This window comes from Mus pahari, chromosome 5 (assembly GCF_900095145.1).
Source record: "Mus pahari chromosome 5, PAHARI_EIJ_v1.1, whole genome shotgun sequence".
NCBI classification, from domain to species: Eukaryota; Metazoa; Chordata; class Mammalia; order Rodentia; family Muridae; genus Mus; species Mus pahari.
In genome coordinates this window covers 24,019,410-24,032,433 of record NC_034594.1, presented here as the reverse complement: position 1 = coordinate 24,032,433, position 13,024 = coordinate 24,019,410, and the positions used below count along the sequence as shown (strand labels likewise).

The 13,024-nt window shown below is 43.3% G+C and overlaps 1 protein-coding gene across 1 annotated transcript in view; it reads right to left on the bottom strand.

The window, feature by feature from the left end:
* Window positions 1-13,024, bottom strand: part of Nck2 (NCK adaptor protein 2) — a 128,426-nt gene that overhangs the window by 34,683 nt on the left and 80,719 nt on the right. Inside the window, exon 3 of the mRNA XM_021198027.2 lies at window positions 1,215-1,456. Within this exon, the coding sequence (XP_021053686.1) occupies window positions 1,215-1,440 (226 nt within the window). The 5' untranslated portion in view covers window positions 1,441-1,456. The remainder of the gene's footprint in view (window positions 1-1,214; window positions 1,457-13,024) is intronic.

The window sequence follows — 13,024 nt, the reverse complement described above, 5'->3', positions numbered from 1 at the left end:
AGCCCTCCCAACTCCCTGTTCTTAGATAATCTGAAGCAGTAACCACGGTTGGTGAGCACACTGTGCACACTCAGGTGTGGTTGCCCATCACTGTGGTAGTGACCCCGCCTGACCAGGTACTATGGATTAATGTGGTTTGAATGTATCTCCTTACCTTGTGCTGAATTTAATCCCCTACATAGGTTGTAAGAAAGAAGAAACTGGTTCCTATTACAGCGGTTAGAGGCGAGGCCTTTGGGTGGTAGAAACTGCATAAATACGGGTGTTTATAGAGGGCACAGTGTCAGAAAACACACACATTCAATCCTCTATCTCCCCTAGTCTCTTGCCATATTGTATTTACACCACATGAAAATTTCCCAAGAGGGCAATACAAACACAGCCACTTGACTTTGGACCATGAGTGTAAGCCAAATTAAGCCTTATTCTTTATGAAGTAACCTAACCTCAAGCAGCTTGTTACAGTTGACAAGAAAGGAACTAATATACCAGAGGAAGAAAAGAGGCACAGCTGTGAAGAACGAGATAGCCAAGCAGGGCTGATGGAGGGGTTCAATAGAAAGGCTTCTGATGTTCACCACAACTACACATTAACTGCCTGAAACTGTGGAATAAAATATCCTATCAACTAAGACGAGGGGAAAGTGCCTTCTTCTGTTTGCACAGAGGCCAGGGCACGGGAGTTTGTAAGATAAAAGGCTGATCCACTGACAGGAAAAACTAGTGAACTTGTCAGGATTCTAAGTCAGGGTCCTCTACAAGGAGACAGACAACTGTGTAGGGGTCCATAGCACACAGAAGAGTTGATTTACCCAAGATCCCAAACTGTGTAACTTATTCAGAAAATGATAAGGAGTCTTTATCTTGATCTCAATTTAAAGCACAAGTAAGAGGCTATCAACATTAACACTTGGCCCCAACACACACACCCCACATACATCTACACACATACAGCACATACACACCCCCACCACATACACACACACCCCACCACATATATACATACCTACTCCACACAAACACAATACACATCCCCCACACACACTACACACATTCCTACCAGACACACACACTACACACACACACAGAGGCACATACACACACACACACAGAGGCACATACACACACACACACACACACACACACACCCCACATACATCACACGCTGAAGCAGCAGTGCTATCCTGAGTGTTCCTGTGGGTATGGACACTCACCTAGTGTGTCCTTGAGATTCTTCACCAGGGAGCCCTTCTTCAGGCTGTTCTTACGTTCCACATAGTTGGAAGGCACGTAGCCCGTCCTGTTGGCTGCATTCCTCACCCGCCACCATGTCTTGGAGTCGTCTAGCAGCCACAACCGCTCGTTCTTCCTGATGTCGAGCTCCTGGTCCTGCTGGGCAGTATAGTCCCACTTGGCTATGACAATGACTTCTTCTGTCATCTTTCATGGAGTCCTTCTGCCAGCAAAACATTTAAAGATGCTCATTAGCTACCTGAACACCTCTCTTCTGACAGATCTGAAAAATTGTCAACGACAGCTCCTATGACCACAACTGCCACCAGTCTCCTTCCAGCCCCTTGAAGCACTTGCCCTTAAAATGACCTACCCGTAAGCTCTAATGCTGCTGAGAAACAACATCTTGTAATCAAAGCCTGCAGCAGCCCCTCTCAGTGCACTAAACGCACTGCACACTTTACTGAAGCTAGATGCAAACTTGGGGGAAAAACACTCAAAATAACAATCTCATAATTAAAGTGCTCATTTGACAAGTGACAAGTCCTCATTCGACAAGCCCCTTATAGCTGACACATTTACACTCCTATTCTCAGCATATGCTGAGAAATTTGAAGATATTTAGTAAATATAACACACCCAAACTACTCCTATAAACTCAAATTCAATTAATGTACTACTAATGCCAACATGGTATCCTGAGACGGATAGTAAAATATACAAAGAAAATTTGAGAAAACACTGTTGAGATGTAAACAAAGCCTAGGCAACAGTAATGTACCCGTGTGAATTAGTTTTGACAATTCAATATAATATTTCAACCCTGGAGAAATTAGCTAAGGGCTAATTTTCTGCACAAATAACTATACAACTTTCCTATAAATATAAGATTATTCTTGAAAACAAAGAAATAATTAGATATTTGCCATTTTATTCATAATTCCCCAAACTGGGAAATAAACAAAGATATCCTGCAGTAGGTGACCTGATAAACCAACCGTCTACCCAACAGTGGATTACTTCAGTGCTGGCACAGAGTAGGAGGAAATGCAGATGCTTCCTAGAACTGAAGGCAGACGGCGATGTGGATTTGGACACGGAGTCTCCTTTGAGCAAACTTTACTGAAGTCCCTGGGACCCTGTTCTCTATAGCTTCTGTGTCCATCTCTGGATCACCCAGTGTTAGCAAGAATCATCCATCCCTGACACCTGACCAGGTGCCTAGACTCCCACCATGCTGCAGTGATGGTTGGTCACCTGGTCTCCTTCAGCAAGAATCCTGTTAGGTGAGCTCATTCAGGATCCTCCACAGCATAGTCCTTGTCTCCTCTGGCTGTAAACGCCCACTTATCTTCACATGGGGAACTGAACTCTGTCTTCCTGACTGTAGAACTCTGTTATAGGAACCCCTGAAGAGTCTGCCTTGCTGTCTCCTAACTAGTTCTTGAATAGCAGTTTCATTATATGACATTCTAAGAAAGGGAAAACTCAATGGAGACACAGGATCGGGGGGGGGGGTGAGAAGCAAGCAATGCAGAGAGATGCTAAATACATGTAACTGTAATTGCAAATATATGTCAAGACATGTGTGTTGTATAGATCAAAATACATATTAAAACTACTCCAAAATACAGCTTATTAAAACAAACGGTACATATCTGATGAAGTCAATCTGGGATGCACTAGACAGGAAAGAAAACAATACACACAGGTGTCACCTACTTCAGCAACTGAACCCTTCTCAGGTAGAAAATGCACAAGTGTTCTTGCAGCAGAAAAGTCATATCCAGCCCCTCTACTGACTGGATACACTCTTCAGTTATAGAGGAGTAATGACAAGATACTTGACTCAAACCCCTCTTGCCTCTCGACAGAGTTCCCCTGATCCTACCTCATGAGTTCAGAGTCACAGGAAATCCATGCACCTGACCCATGGAGGTATGAATGACATGTTCTACCGTATTCGGGCACATAAAAATAATATGTACCTCTCACTTATGAATTACCGCATTAGATACAAATCATTTGTGAAAATAAAAATTCTTGTAAATGGTATACATAATGCACATAATATCCGAGAGGGTAGAGAACGTTTACCCAACGCTCTTCTCAAAGCTGGAGACAAACAGCTACCTACTGTCAGAAGCCCCCAGTCCATAGCTTGTAGCTCACACATCTGATTTCTCTATCAGACTAGACCCGAAAAGCATCAAAGTGGGCATCTCCTTTAAAGTCAAGGACAAGAACAACAGTAATAAAAATGAGGTTCAGAGGAGATCCCATTTAAATACCAGGGCTGCCGCCGAATTATATAATTTCCAAAATGATTTTAAATGGGAGCAGATCATCATGTAAATCAGCTGATACCCAGCCAACCAAAGCTCTCTACTGAATTTCCTTCTGCATCAACAGTAGTTGTGAGAGGGCTTGGATGCATTTATTTCAGTGCACGCTGAAAGCATAAGGCTTATAAAAACACAGCTTCCTGCTAAGCCACAGAACAGGGTGTTGGAGAGGCCAGAAATGTGCAGCAGTTGCTAAGGGATGCAGCAGGCACCGAGTGCAGCTAGCCAAGAAAAAGCCACATGCACTGCCGGAAGCCAAACTAGAGGGGCCAGATGTCCCAGATGCGGGACATGGAGGTGCAAGACTTGGGGGTTTCTCTGGCTAGGATCCAGTCGTTTTAGTGGGGTCTTTCCTTGTCCTGCCCTAAGATTTGGCTCAGGTCTTGGAAAAGGCTTTGGACTTCTAACACTGTTGAGGTAAGAGTATGAAGCCTTTCAAAGTTAGAATGAATGCATTTTGCATTAAGAGGTGGTCAAAAGCCTGTGGGGACAGGGGTAAAATGGCACAGTTCAAGTGCTGTGTTCGGGTGCCTTGTGGTGTTCAGATTGTCAACCTAACTGGACTAGAAAGCCCTCAGGGTATTAATGGGGCACAAGGATGTAGTGGGTATGTTTATGAGGGTGTTTCCAGAGAGCTTTAGTTAAGGGATGATCTATTTTTTAAATTTTTTTTATTAGATATTTTCTTTATTTTCATTTCAAAAGCTATCCTGAAAGTTCCCTATGCCCTTCCCCCGCCCTGCTCCCCTACCCACCCAAACCCAGACACTACTGCACAGGCCAGCAAGATTTTGCTGAAGGGACCTGACATAGCTGTCTCGTATGAGGCTATGCAAGTGCCTGGCAAATACAGAAGTGGATGTTCACAGTCATCCAAGGGATGATCTATTTTAAATATGGGTGGCACCAATCCATGGGTTAGCATCCGGAACTAAATACAGGGGAAAAAAAAAAAAGTAGCTGACCCCCAGTATTCCCGGCCCTCCTTCCTGGTCAGGCCACAAACCAAGTTGCTTCCAGTGCCCTTCCTTCCCCACCACGGTGAACTACCTTGTTCTGAACTACGAGGCCAAACAAATCCATCCATCCTTCCTTCCTTTATGGGAATTGGCACAGCTTGGAAGCCCTTCCTCTGCCAATCATACCAGAACCTCCGAGAAAGGGCCAGGTGCCAGGACACCCTCCCATCTTCTCCTGTGCCCCCACCCGAATACAACAAGAACCAAGGCAAAATCTTCTATCAGTTTTAAAACTGTCAGTTGGAAACACAGAAGGGACTGCATAAAGTATGATGGTCATGGCCCATTTGGCAACAATAAAAGATTTATGAATGTGTAACCAAAGAGTAATTCAGAATCAAGTAAGTCCTCACCCCAATGAATCACAGCTTCCTGGAGGAAACTGTATGTGCAACACACTATACAAACCCAAACACCTCAGCTCAGATTCCAGACTAGGCTGAGATTCCTCCTGTCTATACAAAATCTTCTGTTTTTAAAGTACAGAATGGTTTTAATCACGGGGGAGAAGCCTTAACAGTTTCCTGCTGTTGGTACTCTCTCCGTGGAAGATCCAAATTAGTACAAGCATGAGCTTCATAGACGTGTTAAAAACTCAGGCTTGGTAATCCCAATAGAATCTCCAACAACTTCAGACATGGCCCCTATATACATTTCTGATATTCTGTACAATGTATGTCAATCAGGCAGCTCAGCCTTGATGATTATAAAATAAAAATATCAACTTTGAAAAACGTTCTTTATCAAAGGATGATCTTTATCACGTAAAAACAAATACTAAGTAGAGATTTAATTCTTCATGAAAAAATAAACAAGCTCATCTCATTAGAATACAAACTTACTCTCCAGTGGCATGAGGTTGTAAAGGGAAATGTTAAGAAGCCCTGGTATGGGAACTAAATTCTGACATGGGATGAGCACATGATACCCCTCATTTAGCACAGAGACCAGGCACCATTCTGGAAAGCATCTCTTAGGAGACTGAGAATTAGAGGTAGAGTGGTTTGTGTAGTTACAGAGCCAGGATCTTCACCAGGACTATGGCTGCCATATCTGTCAAGCAACACAAACTGGAATTCATGGGTGAAGAGGAGGAGGAGAAGGAGGAGGAAGAGGAGAACGGAGAACGAAGAGGAAGAGGAGGAGGAGGAGGAGGAGGAGGAGGANAGGAGGAGGAGGAGGAGGAGGAGGAGGAGGAAGAGGAAGAGGAAGAGGAAGAGGAAGAGGAAGAGGAAGAGGAAGAGGAAGAGGAAGAGGAGGAAAACTGGAAGTTACATAAGAAAGGATGGGATGATGGAAAGGGTGGCTGGGATGTGTGTAATTATATTCCAAACATATATGAAATTTTCTAAGAAAAAATATTATTTTAAAAAGAATAATAACATTGACTTTGTTTTCATGATTACAAAGGTCTTAATAAAGATTAACTATTGGAGGACTGCCAATCTAAATGTGAGAAGGAAGACATAGGATTTCACAAACAAAATTCAAAACATACACATAGACAAGCAGGAGGGCAAAGCAACCCTAACATTTTTACTGGCAGGATATTGACTTGAAATGTCAGAAAAATACATCTGTGTGCATGTGTATACAGATATGCCAGAATGTGTGTCTGTGAGTAAGACAGAGAGAACAGGGGGGTGGAGAGTGCAAACTGAGACCAAATGGGGACAGATGCCATTCCAATGTCAATTTTCAACAAAAACTGCATTATTCAAATTATGTAACAACTTCATGGAAGGTCTCTGGAATATTTTTCCTATGTAACATATCATGCCTTAGATGGCGGAAGATTACAACTGATCAACTCACAAAAACTCACATAACACGGGCTTTGCAAGACGTGGTGAGTATGTGTCTGCGTCCTGTAAAGCGCACCTACAAGTCTGTTGGATTATAAGACCAACATGAAGTAAGTTCACGAACTGTGCCCCCTGAGATGTAGAGATAATCCTGGATGATCCAGCAGGCTCTGGATAGCTACAATCATCCTTGCTAATCTGAGGCAAGAAGATCAGAGACAGAATTAAGGATTCTATGCTGTAGCCAAGAGATGTCTCCAGACACCAGAAAAAACTGTTGCCCTAGAGCCTCCAGCAGGGTAGCTTTTGGTGACACTGAGTAATGTCACCTAGTGGGACTTGTAAGGACTCTGAACTTAGAATCACAAGTGAAGTAGGGGGACACTGTTTTGGGGCATTCACCCTGTGGGCATTTGCTCCTGCAGCAACAGGAAGCTGGTCGCAGTGAGGAGCTTTTCTTTGGAAACAGGAGCATCCTATATTCTCCATTTATTGAAGTATTCCTGGTCCTTGATTCATGATCTGCAAAAGCCCATTTGCATTAGAGACTACTCACAAATGGGTTTTAGAACCAACTAAAATTCTTTATTAACTTCAAGATGTGTGTAGATGGACTTGCCAGTTGCCAACTCATGTGACAGCACTTGGCAGGACCCTGATCTCCTGTGGGGGAACAGAAAGGCCAGTTGGTGGCTTTTTGCAGCACTGTTACTAATTACAGCGAATACACTTTAATCCTAACTAGGATACAGTATGGAATCTAGTGGCTGTTCCAACTCTAAGTTAATTAAGTTGTGACAAAAGGCAAGGTCTTGTCATCTTCCTAAAACAGAAAAACACACCACACATAAAAGAGAATATACATAATACCCCTAAGAGGGACAAGTGCCCAGTACCACCTGCATGGTCAAGGAGTGCATGGTGACAGCCAACTGAGACCCGTGTCACAGTGTTTCATAAGGATGAGGAACACATCAAATGTTCACAAGAACCTTTTGAAATAGATGTTATTTACAGATGCATTTAGAAATGATAAAAGGGGGGCTTGGGGTGTTCGGTGACCCACCTAAGTCCACAGAGTTAGGAAGCAGAAGATATGGGGTTCAAGTTCACTAGAAGGCACTTTCCACAAACCCAAAGCTTCATTTACTATTCCCATTGCCTGCTCGTGTAACTTGAAAGTAGAATTTTGCTGTTGTTCTAAAATATAAATCCTAGGGGGAAGACGGATGCTGATAAACAAAAGCCAAATCTAATTTCCGTTTGACAAATGAATAGGTGGCATTACTTAGGGAGAAACAGCAAGCCATGATCTCTTGGTGATGACTCGGGACAGGATTTGTTTTCAATATTTTATTCGAGAGAGGCAAAGTCTCCTGAGAGCGAGACTCAGGCTGGATGTTACACAGCAGAAGCCAGCTTACCTCGGTGGGTTAGCACAGAGGGGCTCTTTCTGTGGTTTGTTTTCTGGCATTGTTGGATGACGGCCTGTGAAGTTGTGAATGGTTCCTTCCATAGTAACCAGTGTGATGCCTTCTAAGATATTTCTTTTTGGTAGAGAAAGCCAGCCTGATCACCAGGTTGGATAGATAGCTTTCAAGGGAAGGTGATTAATAATTGATTGCCACTTTTTTCTTTTCCTCCTTAGATATCCTCCATCTCCTCAGTTTCCTGTATATGGTTAGTGCATTTATGTGCATGTGCAGTCACGTGCAGGCTCACTCTCCCATGTATGGCTTGAGAGAGCTGTTCAGCTCACTGAACCTGGAGCTGTCCATCTCGATTACACTGGTTGGTGAGCTCCCGGGATCTGTTAGTCTCCCCTGGGGTTCCAGACATGGGCACCCAGCAACTGCACAAGTACTAGGTAGGGTTCCAAACTCAGCTTCTTCAGCTCCCTCCTCCCAGTTCTCCCATTGAGGCTAACAAATGGTGACAAGCTTCTATCTAGGGAATTTCCAATTAACTAGAGCACTTAGCCAGGATATATTGCACAAAGAACTGTAAGTTACTATTAAAACCAGAAAGTTAAGATACCAACCAGAGGAGATCAGCACCTGGAATAGCTGAACATCCAGCTTCTCCAGCTTCTCCTACTATACCAAGTGTCTCCCTTGTCCTCCATCCTTGAGAAGCCCATGAGAGCTTCCAACTGATGATGTCTCTGTTTCCAGGGCTACAGGACTCCCCATCCATGATTTATAAAGGTTCAGTATCTTCTCATTCTTGCCAACATTTATTTGTAATAGTAGCCATCATACAGGGCTACTATTATAAGCCATCATAAATTATATTGCATGTGCACTGATATTTTGTCTGCATGTCTATCTGTGAGAAGGTGTCAGGTCCCCTGGAGCTGGAGTTACAGTTGTGAGACACCAGGCAGGTGCTATGTGCTAGCAATTGAACCTGGGTCCTCTGGAAAAGAAGTTAGTACTCTTAAACACAGTTCCTTTCACCGCATTCTTAAAAGGATTATTAACACATAATTATCTCAATAAAAAGAAAAAATGTATACTGACAGTAACATCTCTGGTTGCACCTTCCTCCCTCATCATTTTAGTTTTAAGTGAATGGCTTTCACTAATTATCTTTACAGTCAGGATCATGCTCCCTTTCCCTACAAGATAAAACAGTGAATAAGAAAATTTCCTTAATATGTGGGTCTGAAATGCCTGCTACATGCACATTCCTGAGACTAAACTCAAGTCAACAGAACCTACAACTGCCTGGAAAACTTTTCAAAGGAAACAGAATGGATGCTCCTTGCTTCAAAACCTGGCAAATACTATTTACAAATAATTGACTACTTTAGCCACAAGCCTGTTCACCTTCCTAACTTTATGCAGTGCCTTCTGGGGCAGGTTAGACAACAGGAGAAAGTCTGGGTATTGTGTACTGCATGCTTTCCAGACACCAGTTAGTATAATCACTGCTAATTCAGCATAGTAATTTTATATAAACTGTGGACAACCTTCTTCCACATGGAGGCCATCTCAATAATGGGACGAGAGAAACAAAAGCACCTGGAAATACCCATCTGTGAGCATAAGCTCGATCAAGCTTAGGTGAAACGCCAGAGCACATGAAGAGCTCTCAGAAAAATGTTATTTCCAAAGTTCCCCAAGACAAATAATAAGTAGGTATCACACTTTAGGGGTTGGTTTATTGAGCCTTGCTATTTAGTATGCAACCATAAAAGAGGCTGCAACTTCCATCATTTAAACATCTTATGAACACATCTATTCAGCTACACTCAACAATACCTGGCCATTCCCCTTACCACCTTATTTATTCACAATATCTGTAATTTAGAAACAGGCGGGGCTGGGATGGAGCAGAACAACATGAACTGTACAGGCCATATGATCCAGGATTTGTGATGTTCATGGTCACGTTGGCTCAATGTGTTTGAATGGTTATACCACATTCCTAAGCATCTGTCTATGTTTTAGTGTTTCTCGTTTAATGAGAGGAATTATAAAAAGTGGGTACCTACTCCTTGGTGGGTACGTGGCTCTGGGAACAGGGACTCTCATCCCATTTGTTCAGCAAGGACCCAGTACAGATGACTGCACACATCTACAAATAATTCTGGAGACTTGAATGGTAGTCGCTCATTCAAACCGCATGTGTCATTTAAAAGGATATTAATCTCTTATGGCCTGGATGGTCAAAAGGCCCCAAATGCTCAGATGTTAAAGATCCGGTCTCACTGCAGTAGTATTCAGAGGTGACTTGGGATGGATCACAAGGGCTCACAATGTAATGGGCTGGGGAGAAGCTTTCCTCATAAAAGAATGTAGTCTTCTATCATTGATGTGCAGTCTCACACAGGCCTAGAGACAACTATTGGTTGAAAACCTAAAACTGCAAAATAAACATTTCACCCTTATATGTGCCCTCAGGTACTTTGTCACTGCTACAGAAAGACACCTATAATCTAAGAAATCAGAATGAGGAAGCAACAGCTTCTAGCATTTGTGCTCAATGTTATATGCTAATTAAAATTATAGCTTTTTTGCTAATTAATATCTGAAATTAGTATAGTGTACTTACTACAATTAATGAACCAACATCCACACCACTGAGACTGGCAGTGACTTCCCACTGTCCTGTTTCTGTCTTTGCATCCTATTCAGGATCTTAGATGATGCTTTGTGGCTTCTTAGGGGCCTCGTGACTGTGACAATGCCCAGACTTTGTGCTTTGAGGAGTCCGGTCAGGAGCTCTGTAGAACTTCCACAATATTTTTTTCTCCTTATGAGCCCTGGGTGGTGGGCTGGGAAGGTGAGCTTGATTCAAGCAAGTGCCCAGAACTCTACTTAAAACCTTTCTTCTCACCTATACTCTGATCTACTTGCCTTTCTGTATTCTGATGTAATGGGTGAGGAGATATTAGAAGAATACATGGTCACTGCTGTGTCTAGGAATACTTCAGTCTCTTATGCTACTAGAGGTAAGCTACCTGAGCCCCAATGAGGCAGTCCACCTCCTAAATGGAAGCTACTAGTCTCAGATCCCATGGCTGAAGTATCTTTCTGAACCATCCTATGTTGCACAGAATAGTATCTCCTACCCCAAACCATGTCCGTAGCATCTCCTTCCTATAGAGCAACACAACCACAACACATTTCCAAAAGCCATTTACTCTGCTAACTCTATCTGTACAGTAAAGCTACTAAAGGCTTTAAGCCCTTCCATGATACCTCACTCCTATACAGTGGTCTTCATTACAGTGGTCACTACAATCAGCCCCTCTGAAAGCCATCTTCTCACACAGGAATGCCCTGCAGGCTTCCTTTCTTGCTATTTCTTCTTAGTCACCTGTATTTCTGTCCTAGTCTTTCCTCTACCCACACTCTTAGCTTTATGCCACCACATGCTGTTTTCCAGTTCTATATCCCTACTGCTGGATACCTACACTCAACTGCCTAGAGAATCTCTCCATGCGGATGTGCAATGTTCACTTTACATCTTGGATGTCTAAAAGCATTCAGATTCTTTCACTCAAACAAAAGAAAATCAATACAATAAAAAAACAAAACAAAACCCCAGAGCTGTTTGCACAGGGATTCCCATCCTAGCAAATGAAATGGCATGCAACCACTCACCCAGTGTTGGGCCAAAAATCTGAGACTCCTAACTCTGACTCCTTTCTCTCCCCAGCCACTGTACCGGAAAACCCTGCAGGCAGGTTGGCCTTGAAACTGTGCCTGGAATCTAAGCACCTTTCTCGCCCTCCACTGCCCTGCAGATCTGCTGTGCCTCACCATTTCTACCCTTCTCATAATTCACAGGCTGTTCCCAAGGTTCTCCAGCAAGTGATTGTGATTATCATGGAACAGGTTTAAAAGCAAACGAAATATCCAAGGCACAGCCTGGGACTCAGTGTCTACCTGATTAAAAAAAAAAAATCTATATACTTTTAATAAAATTCTAGCATTTAAAATAAACACGTTTGTCTTCACGAACCCTGCAATTTATAGATAGCCCATGGATCGATGAAACAAGAAAGGTACTCAGACCTTGGCAGAACCATCAGCACATAGGGATCTTCTGACATAAAAATGCTGATGTTTACCGAGTGGCCTCCAGGATTGGTTCAGGAAAAGATCAAAGACTACTCTAGTTAAGCGGAGGACCTAGCATAAGAATCTTCAGACTACATGAGAGAATGTTGTCATCCAAGAAGCTCAAGCCTCAGAATGTACAATCCAGTGTGTGTGTGTCTGTGTGTGTGTGTCTGTGTGTGTGTGTGTCTGTGTGTGTCTGTGGTGTGTCTGTGTGTGTGTAAGTGCCTTCAGAGGCCATAAAAGGGTGTCTAATCCCCTTGAGCTGGAAGTGCAGGTGCCTGTAAGTCACAGTGGGTGCTGGGCACCAGAGTGCAGCCCTCTGAACGGCAGCTGAGTCCTCCCCAGCCTCACATGCTCTTTACCAGCTTAGGCTGGGCCACATCCATCACACTCCAAAAGCAAATTCATCATCACACCACAGGCTGAGCAAACCTGGCAGAGCCACAACCTATGTGGACGCAGGAATTATGGTTATAGAGATCAAAGGATTGAATATAGCTGTTTACCAATGGTTGCAAAGAAGCGATCTAGATAACAAATGGCTGGTGTCTGGAATGATGAAAACCCCCACGATGCAGAGAAAAAGACCACGACAAAAGAAAAGACCAGGCAAAATACATTTGCTGCAGAGAGACAGCACAGATGGTGAACACACATAAAACATCATTCAAGCCATCCATCACCTAAGACCACAATATGAGTCCACGTGAACACAGCGGGAGAAGCAGAAAAGGCTGCTGGTGGAAGTGAGTCCCCATGCTCCGCTAGTGAATAAAGGGGATACACTCCTTAAAAAGAAGAAAAAACAACTCAGAAGGATCCTACAGAGCTGCATGTGCATATGACTGCAAGGTCCCACTCCCACTAAAATTCTGTAAAGACGCTTTCAGTGTGTCAAGGAACACGCACAATGATGACCACAGAAGCAATAGTGATGACGATGAAAGACAAGAAATAGCCAATCAGCAGCCAAGGGAACAGATGGGCAGCACAGTCACTTAGGTCAGTATCCTACAGCAGAGAGAGGGGGAGGGAGGGAGGGAGGG